General features: G+C 41.3%; 1 protein-coding gene across 2 annotated transcripts; it reads left to right on the top strand.

Moving 5' to 3' along the window:
• Positions 1-631: 631 nt before the first annotated feature.
• fsta (follistatin a) lies at positions 632-9,379 on the top strand. Of its 2 annotated transcripts, none has more exons than XM_047591793.1 (6): positions 632-3,145; positions 4,338-4,535; positions 4,724-4,942; positions 5,072-5,296; positions 5,866-6,096; positions 8,153-9,379. In XM_047591793.1, the coding sequence occupies exons 1-6, from the start codon at positions 3,055-3,057 to the stop codon at positions 8,239-8,241; spliced, it is 1,053 nt and encodes a 350-aa protein (XP_047447749.1). In that variant the 5' UTR covers positions 632-3,054; the 3' UTR covers positions 8,242-9,379. The 2 variants fall into 2 exon arrangements, with proteins under 2 accessions (XP_047447749.1, XP_047447750.1); XM_047591794.1 differs by having other exon boundaries at positions 2,066-3,145; positions 4,338-4,529.
• The last annotated feature ends 66 nt before the right edge of the window (positions 9,380-9,445 follow it).

Raw genomic sequence — 9,445 nt, 5'->3', positions numbered from 1 at the left:
CTAATAAGCCGCATATTTTTTCGCGAGCCGGTGCTCGAGCAAACCGCTGCTGGAGGGGATTTATACGAATTTGATAAATGTTTGAACAGCTCTGTTTCACCATCACTCGTGCGCTACAGCGTTGTGAAACAGCCTTTCGACTTTATGTGTATGTGTACAGGGAGCAGTGGGGAAATAGTTGATGAAATGAGATACAGTGAAAGTGTTTCTACACCTTTTTTTTTCTTTTTTTAAATTCAATCCTTTGGGGTTTCCTACTGATGATTGGCAGTTTCATGCAAACAGCTGACCCGTGCCATAACTGGATGATTGCTATCAAACTGCTGTGAGGTTCCTATCATTTGATAATAACAAGTGAAACACATGGTCAAGACAGGCTATTTTAGTAGACCCAACCACGAAACATTTGGCTTGTTTTATACAACATCTTTGTATCAAATTGAAATAAAAGTCATTCCCCTGTGGCACTGTGCAAACAATCAAGTGGTTGTACTATAATCTTAGGCAGTGATTTTTTTCTTATAGCTGCAAACCATTCCAATCAGCGCTAATCGTTTGCTCCTCCATGGGTCTGTTTGAACCAAATTCAGCTCAGAGTCTGGGACGTGGAGTCCTGGTTGTCCCTTTGCTTATGCCATTAATGGCTTCAGGATACCAGCCAACACTTTAAAGTCGATACAGCAAGGCAGAAATGCACTTGCATGTCAGGAAGTGTTTTGGAAACTTTAACTGTTCAAAGCCAGTGATCTCACAAATCAGTCACACTAGACACTGGACGATTCGCCGAACATACAGTAACTCTGCATCAGGTGCGAATTTCTCCTGTTAGTTGAAAGGGAACGCTCGTCTCAAATGGCAAATTTAAAACTCCCGTACAAGTACAACAAACTGTTACTTGGAAGTTTATATAAAACCTCTTAGTTGGCCCTTTTGTTCATTTTATAATCAAAGTTGTTTAAAATTGCTGCGTTCGCTAAATTAGAGACCACCCATCTTGGATTTACTATACGGAACAAGCGGAAAAACGGCGAATATCTATTACGCCATGGTTTATTCTGCTGTTAAAATCATAAATACCTGAGTAAAAGAAAATAACTCCGCAAGTGTGGCCTCAGTTCTTAACAATGAGGCAATAAAAGTGACCTTCAGACAAATCATTTTGTCGCTTAGACAGCTTAATTTGCATTCATCACACAACAACTTATCTGCAGGTGTTTACTCTTTCAAAAGCTGTGGCTGAACTGTCCGGTATTGATCCAGAAACTGTAAAATTTCACAATACTCTGATTACTCTGACCTGAGCTATAAATCATTTTTGAAAAGCTGTTTGTGTAAGGCGACTGCTCATTGAGAAACTACACTAAAACAAGGGCAAAATATACAAAAATTTGTCACCAGAGGATTCAAAATAGCTGATAAGTGCTGAGCTAAGCGTCCAAATATTTGTTTTGGTTCCATATTTCCAGTATTTGGACCATTTTACTAGGTTGCACTGATTGCACCACCCTTGATTTGGAGAATTACACCTGATTGCTGTTGGACCTGAATGCATCACTGGGTCAGGAAAGGGGCATGCCATAAATTAGATTACAAGAACCTCTATTTTGAATGTCATAACACTAGTGGAAAAAAAAAAGTCTGTTACCTAAAAAAGTGAGTTATTTTTGTTGAGTAATGTGTGAGAGGCTGAGGTGACTGGAACACGAATTGGCCCCTGTGATTATTTTTGGCACAGGAAGTTGTTCTGATTATGCTGTTGCGGAAAACCCATTTGTTTCCTGTGTATCTGGCTTAGTATACATTTGCTAAGTGGTGTTTGTATTGAAAGTCCACTAACAATAATGGGAAACGTAAGGCTGACAAATCTACATCACAAAACTAAAAAGGCAGAGGTAATGTTAGGTTACATGATTTTTCTCCCCACATTCTGTAAATAAACGATACTGTGTTTCCCTGGATCTGTTCTGAGGAGGAGATCGGACTGTCTTCTGCCTGGCCGACAGACAATTAACTCCCTGGTGTCTGATTCGCACAGCAGACACTTTGCTCTGGAGAGCTGTAACCAGAATTCCGCTGAAGAGGTCGCGCAAGGACTTCTGAAGGAGTTCAGCCTGTGCGTCTGCGCCTGTGTGCGTGTGTCTGCGGGTGAGTGTATTTCATTCAATGAAACACAACACCCCGCTTCTCTGTCTGAAGCCTCTTCGGAAACAGGTTTGATTATATTTAAAAGCTTGACCCGGGAGAGAAACCCAAACAACTGTCTGTTCTAATATTAGCCGTGCGGCTGCGGACTACTATGTATGAATTCTATTATTGCCCGGGCTCGGATATAGTCCAAAAGGCAACTCGCATCAAAAGATTTGCACTTTTGTCTACAGTTGGTGGAAAAAATATCAGTTACTTCCAAGTAGCCTGGTACCTTTAATTTGAAGGACTTAAAGTATGTTCTGATAAGCCTGTTGGCAATCGGCCTGTTTGATTATACATTAATAAAGGCCTTGATATGGAGTATTAATAGATAATTATTATTATTGTTATTATTATTGTTGTTGTTTTTATATGATTACAGCTTTGGTACATATTTGCTACATATCCAAGTCGTGCGTAAAGCGAGCTGTCCTTGATGTAATGTGATAAAAGAACAAAAGATCATTAAATTGAAATTAATTTAAATTAAAACCAATTTCATATCAGTTTGCCGGTTTGCTCTGTTCTAACATCTTTCTGTTGTTTGACTGCAGCGCTACGTAATCCGGAAATTTGTTGCCATATTACAAATATGTCCATATTCTTCAATCATTGCGGCCGGAGAAAGTTGCTTGTAACGATGTCACCTGATTGGGATTGAAAGAACTTTGGTAAGAAAAAAAAAAAAAATCTCCCCACCCCCACAGAAGAGGAGACCGCCCACCAGAGACAGTCAACCCGAGACCCCTTATAGATTTAAAAAGAGAGGCTGCATTCTCAGACTGACACTTATTCAACACTGCCACCTTAAGCAGATTACTTGTGCGCTGCCTGTGTCAAATACGTGGTTTACTTTGACTCTCCATCATGTTTGGGATGCTGAAACACCACCTTCACCCGGGCATTTTTCTCTTGTTCGTATGGCTTTGCCACCTCATGGAACATCAAAAAGTTCAAGGTAAGTTCCATTAATTTATTTTTATTATTTGCGTTTAAAAAAAAAAAGAAAGAAAGAAAGGAAACTTCGACTGCTGTCAGCCACAGAACACGCGAGTGTCGGATACTTGCTTCCAGCGAGAAACTTTTCAAAGTCAGTTCCTCTTCTTCCCCGCTGACAAAACTCTCTGCACATCAGACTGTGCGTGCGTAAAGCGTATATAAAACAGGTGCCATATGGGACACTCAAAAGTGAGACTATATGGCAAGTTTTGAAGCTCTCGCCAGGCGCACTAAAGCCGCAACGCCGTGCTGTTGGCAGCGTCAGCTTTCCATAATACCTGAGCGCATTTTGATACTTTACTGTGAGCGTTTGGTGTTTCGTGAAGTTTATGGGCGTGTTATTTATATGTTTCTCGCACGCACTCACCAAGCATTGTGTGCAAAATTTGCATTTTTGTTATTTGACTTGTTCAGTTATGACACAAAATGAAATAATGACCACAGGGACCTCTGCCCGCATTACCTTTCTTTCGCGGCTTATATTTCAAACTGACTGGATAGAAATCTATCTCTAATAGAAGAAACACAGCAGATCATGAACACAAAATAGTGGCTCCGTCCGTTGAAACATGCTGCTGTTGTCTGGATCAAAGTATATTTTTTTGTAGCATGTGAACGACAGAAGAATTCTGTTTTAGATTTTAATATCTTTGAAATAAACTTTACACTGTTTGGGTGATATGCAAGTTAGTATGTGGTGAGTACATGTCTGGGATAACGCAGGAGGCGGTGGAGACGGCGATATGCTTAGCCCTGCTACCTAAAATCCGTGGTTTTGTGAAGGAGAGAGATTGGCTGCTATTTAACACTGTCTAGACGCTCCAGTTTCTGTCCAGTATTAACAAGGAGACTCGGGGAATAAAGGACGACCCCCCCTCCAAAGATTCTTCTTTACTTTTTTTGGTTTGCGGCTGCATTGTAAGGGCTGTCAGTCACAGTTGGGACAGGCAAGTGTTAACAGTCTCGCAAAAAAAAAGAAAGAAAAAAAAGAAAAGAAAAAAAATCAGACAAAATACAGCCGGGTGGGCGAAAGGGAGGGAGGGAGGGACCGCCTCGGATAATACGGGCTGAATGTGTCTAGTGCGTCTGGGTCAGCGGTTTTAGACGTCCAACAAGCGGCACTCGAGCTTTTTTTGTTTTCTTGTTTACAGCTGGGAACTGCTGGTTGCAGCAGGGGAAGAACGGGAGATGCCAGGTGCTCTACATGCCGGGGATGAGCAGGGAGGAGTGCTGTAGAAGTGGAAGATTGGGGACGTCCTGGACCGAGGAGGACGTCCCCAATAGCACGCTCTTCAGGTGGATGATCTTCAATGGCGGAGCTCCCAATTGCATACCTTGCAAAGGTGGAGGTGCACTCATTTCCCTTCGTTCTCTCATAATACACACCATAAGAAATAGAATAAACCACACGGTAATCCGATTTGGCATGACCACGTGCGTAAACTACCCATTTAGCGTGCGCACTGTGCGCCAGAATAATTTTACGCACAAGGCCAGACCCTCATCAGCATCATCTAACACAGAACTTTTACTTTAGAAACCTGCGATAACGTGGACTGCGGACCCGGAAAGAGGTGCAAGATGAACAGAAGAAGTAAGCCACGCTGCGTGTGCGCACCAGACTGTTCCAACATCACCTGGAAAGGACCGGTTTGCGGCTCAGATGGAAAGACCTACAAAGACGAATGCGCACTGCTGAAGGCTAAATGCAAAGGCCACCCCGATCTGGACGTGCAGTACCAGGGGAAATGCAAGAGTACGTAAATATAAATATTCAAATTCTGCTCACTTTTGAGACTCAGCGTGTGCAGCGGTTCCTCTTATGTTCCCACTTCTACTTCATGTCTCTTTCTCACTAAATCTTTCAATGCGTTTGTCTCGCCAGAAACGTGCCGTGACGTCTTGTGCCCCGGGAGCTCCACATGCGTCGTGGACCAGACAAATAACGCATATTGTGTGACGTGTAATCGGATTTGCCCCGAGGTCACGTCGCCTGAGCAGTACCTGTGTGGAAACGACGGGATCATCTATGCCAGCGCCTGTCACCTGAGAAGGGCTACCTGTCTCCTCGGCAGGTCTATTGGAGTGGCATATGAGGGAAAATGCATCAGTAAGTCCGCAGCTAGGGACGTGAAAGCGTGAGATTTAACTCCCTTGGAGCGCCTGCAGCCATTGACTTTGAATATTGTCTGAGTGCATTTTCTTCCTGGCCAGCTCTGCAGTAATTCACTGTTCATTTTTGCCAACATTCCAGTGAAGAGGGGGTTTCAGAGAGAGTGTGTGTGTTTGGTAGTTGCTTGTGTTTGCTCAAGAAATGATAGACATCTTATTATTTCCTGATGTTGGCAGCACTATCCCATATGGGAGAGAGGGAAGCAGAGGGGGAGGGAAAAATAGCGCAAAACACCAGAGTGCTGGGGGCCATGAAGACATGCTTTAAGTTTTGAGTCAGATGGATTCTTATCCAGATAACAGTCAGTCATGTGGTGCTATAAATGCTAATTAGAACACTTTATGTTCCCCACCACATCATCCAAAGCTATTCAACAGGATTTAGTTTATATTCTTAGTTCAGGCTCCCAGAAGTCAGTAGTCATTTGATCCTGTTTGAAAAGCATTTGTGATAATCCATCTAATCAAACATTTCTTCCGTGATGATATCCTACTCTCTTCCTCTAGAGGCCAAGTCATGTGAGGACATCCAGTGCAGCGCGGGGAAGAAGTGTCTGTGGGAAGCCCGGTTGGGCCGGGGCCGCTGCTCCGTGTGTGATGAGACCTGTCCGGAGAGCAGGACGGACGAGGCGGTGTGTGCCAGCGACAACACCACATATCCCAGTGAATGTGCCATGAAGCAAGCTGCTTGTTCTATGGGGGTGCTGCTGGAGGTCAAGCACTCGGGATCTTGCAACTGTAAGTAAATAACAAAAGCAAAATACGAAAAAAAAAAAAAGAAACAAAACACCCCCTCCTACTCCAAGCAAAAGACAATATTCCATGTTGCTTTCCCAACAAAAAAACACCCCCGAAAGTGCTCCCCTCCCCAACTTTCCCCCAAGCTCCCACCCCAGCCACATATCCAAGCACAGCTTAAGCAAGCAAGGACTTGGGAACAGAAGAAGTTGCATGACGTTGTCTTTGTCGCTGGCTTTTGTTCTTGTCTTTTTTTTTGTTGTTGTTGTTTTGTTTTTTGTTTTTTGTTTTTGTTTTTTTAAAAAAAACAGTTCTTCTGCAAATCAAGTTAACAGGAAAGGTGAATGAAAAACCTACTTCTATGTCAGAAGACTATAACGGCCTGGGAAATCTCATTAAACTAACTCAAATAACAGAGGAGGCGTATTTTGTTTGCAGTGGAACAATCCAAATATTTAGAGGTAGATGCATTTCTGGTCATGGTAGTGACTTGCAAGGAGCAGGTTGCCTTAAAATCTAATGCAGTATTTTGTTTTAATCATTAATGGTTTATTCTTATGATAGTGGTCATATCTTTACAGCTTGTAAATTCCATGGTCACAGTGCTAATTTCCTGGTACTGGTGTATTTGTTTTTGTATTATTTTTTTTTTCTTTTCGTTTGCTTTTAGCTGTAATCAATCAATTGAAAATGCACTGCCTCTTGTGACAAACACCACTCATGCCAACGCGTCAGTAAGACGCAAATACATTTAACCACGCTCATATGATGTGCATAAGGTGATTGTAACATTGGTGCCATGTTAGCGATAAAGACGAAGGATTTTGACGCGGACGACCGCGTAGGCTACCCGTCTGTAGACCGGTGTGAGGCGTCCATGGACTCACAAATCTGGAGGCGAACCATCAAATTGGACAATAGCCTCGAGGAAGTATCACATTTACATTCCAAGTGCTATTCAAGGAGAACGTCTCCTCGTTAGTTCCTCTGTCCTGACTGACTTAATATGTGCCTAAGGTATGTAACTGAATCCAAGGGACCAACTTTATGATCACCTCATGAGCGAACCATAAATGTGATACAGTGTGCAGGATGCGCTTGTAGAACCACACTCTTTTTACTTTTTCATCTTCTCGTTGGAAGAATTTTTTATTTTTTAAACATCTATCAGCTAAATTTGATCATTCGTGCTGTTTCCAGTGTTGTCTACCACATTTCCTTTTATAAATGACAAATCCATTTGGATTAATGAGGGACTGCCTGTTTTCTTCTTCTTCTTTTTTTTTTGTATTGTCACTTTTGCGCTCGTTTGTGTGCTTCTTTTTTTTATATATATATATATATCTTTATATCCATCCATCTATGTATATAGATGGATAGATAAATAACCGTGTCCAGTGTAAATCTCTTCTGTAAAAAGGAAAAGTAAATACCTCAGAACTGTGTTGATGATCTCTGGCCTGCTTGCTAAGGCCAGGCTGTGAACACAGACTCCTCCCTCCCTGCCTGTACGTTTGAGCCAGAAGCTAAAACAATAATCAGAGAAGAGAACCTAGCAAATCCGAGAACACAAGAGCACTTTGCCGTGTTGCGTGTGTCCGCTTTCAGGAATCTGCTCAAAAGAGACCCGAGCCACTGGAACCGTCACCCCCAGTGCCCCCCCGCCCCCCTATGCCCGCCACCCACCCACCCAGCCTCCCTCCTAACCCTCCATGTGACCCTCCCTCCTCTGCCCGGCTTCCCGTCCATCCCTCCTTTTCCATCCCCACTCTTTTTTCTCATGTTGCAGCCCTGACTTGCTAGATTATATAAATGGTTGTTGTATAATTGGGGGATGCCACGGTAATTGTTGCTGCCACAGACTATCCCTCACACATACAAACACACAGAGGTGCACACACAAACACAATCATATATATACACACACATGAAAAGAAAAAAAAAAGGGAGGCAGTGTGCCAGTGACTTTATTGTGAGCTTTTTTTTTTTTTTTTTGATATTCTGCGCTGTTGTGATCCATATTCATACAACAGCTACCGTATATTCTCCCATATAGCCATTACAGAAGACCAGGAGGAGGATGAGGAAGATGAGGACTCAGACTACATGGCCTATGTCCATTTATCTTCTATACTGGATGGATAGGCTCCCATCGCTAGGGTAAACAGTCCTAGGGCAAGGAATCATGTCCATACTGTACATTATGTGTATGCTTATTTATTTTTTAAAGAAAAAGGAAGTATACATATAGTTCAGTCTGCTAGATGTTTATTTATACTTTTTTTGTGTGTGTTTTATAATTTATACATTTACATTGTCAGGCTATCATCTACCATGATATATTGTGTTACCACTCATTTTCCTATTTTTTTTTTTTGTTGTCGTCCCTTTTACTTTCTTTTTTTTTTATCATGAAGAAATATATTTGTCCAAAGAAAAACAGTGTTATTTATTTGTCATGTTACCGTGTAAGTATAAGTCCTCTACAAGCTGTAAATTGCATTCCCCGAGCTGTAAAAATCTGCTTGTTCCTGTCAAATCTCTATCACAGATGTTTATGTCACACATACGTAAATGCATGTTTAGGCTGTGTGTTTATTTATTGGGAATATATCAATCATTTTATGTACAGATGTGTTTCTGGTTTGTTTACAACTATGATAACTGACCAAAGGGATTCTCTCAATGGTTCTTTTTTTGTTTTTGTTTTGTTAGTTTTTTTTGCAAAAAAAGCATCGTTAAAAAAACAGCAAAAAAACAAGATGCAACACAGCAGTGATGGAATGGAAAAGAAAAAAAAGAGCCATTTGTTTTTCTTTTCTCATGTTTAGATTTTCCTTCGGTTTTTAGCCCTTTAGATGTGTTTTCCACACGGAGACAACAACACATTAGACATAGCATTTGCTTTGTGTCACCACATTAGAGCGGAGGTAAGATTTGGACGATACTTGATTATTTTGGAAACAATGTGCCATTAACATTTGTGAGCTGTCTTCTTGCCAACGTGCTCCATATTGCTCTCACAGAGCTGAGATAGGACTAATGTACTGCAGTACTCTACACTATATATCAAATTTCTTCACTTTCGTTTCGTTTTGTTCTCTCTTTTCTTTTCTCAGAATGCATTTTTATTTTCAAAACATCACAAGAGAAATACAAAATTCTGTTATGAATATATAGTTTTGTATTTTTTATGTAAATGTCATATGTACATACAAAGTTTGATGGTATTTGTACAGATATGAAGAGTGAAACAATAAAAGTTTTTTTCCTTATACTTTTATCTGACTCTGCTGCACTTTATTGGTGAATAGCACATCACTTTATTCAAATATATAAATGCATAAGT

The sequence above is a fragment of the Mugil cephalus genome, chromosome 8 (assembly GCF_022458985.1).
Source record: "Mugil cephalus isolate CIBA_MC_2020 chromosome 8, CIBA_Mcephalus_1.1, whole genome shotgun sequence".
NCBI classification, from domain to species: Eukaryota; Metazoa; Chordata; class Actinopteri; order Mugiliformes; family Mugilidae; genus Mugil; species Mugil cephalus.
Note: the sequence above shows the minus strand (reverse complement) of the source record. Positions and strands in the feature narration are given on the sequence as shown.

What these genes read in the sequence shown, in the direction of transcription:
- fsta (XM_047591793.1), top strand. Translation starts at nt 3,055, where the DNA reads ATGTTTGGGATGCTGAAACACCACCTTCACCCGGGCATTTTTCTCTTG. An exon ending in ATATGAGGGAAAATGCATCA is followed by an intron (nt 5,297 to 5,865) that starts GTAAGTCCGCAG and finishes CTCTTCCTCTAG; the next exon opens with AGGCCAAGTCATGTGAGGAC. An exon ending in GCACTCGGGATCTTGCAACT is followed by an intron (nt 6,097 to 8,152) that starts GTAAGTAAATAA and finishes TCTCCCATATAG; the next exon opens with CCATTACAGAAGACCAGGAG.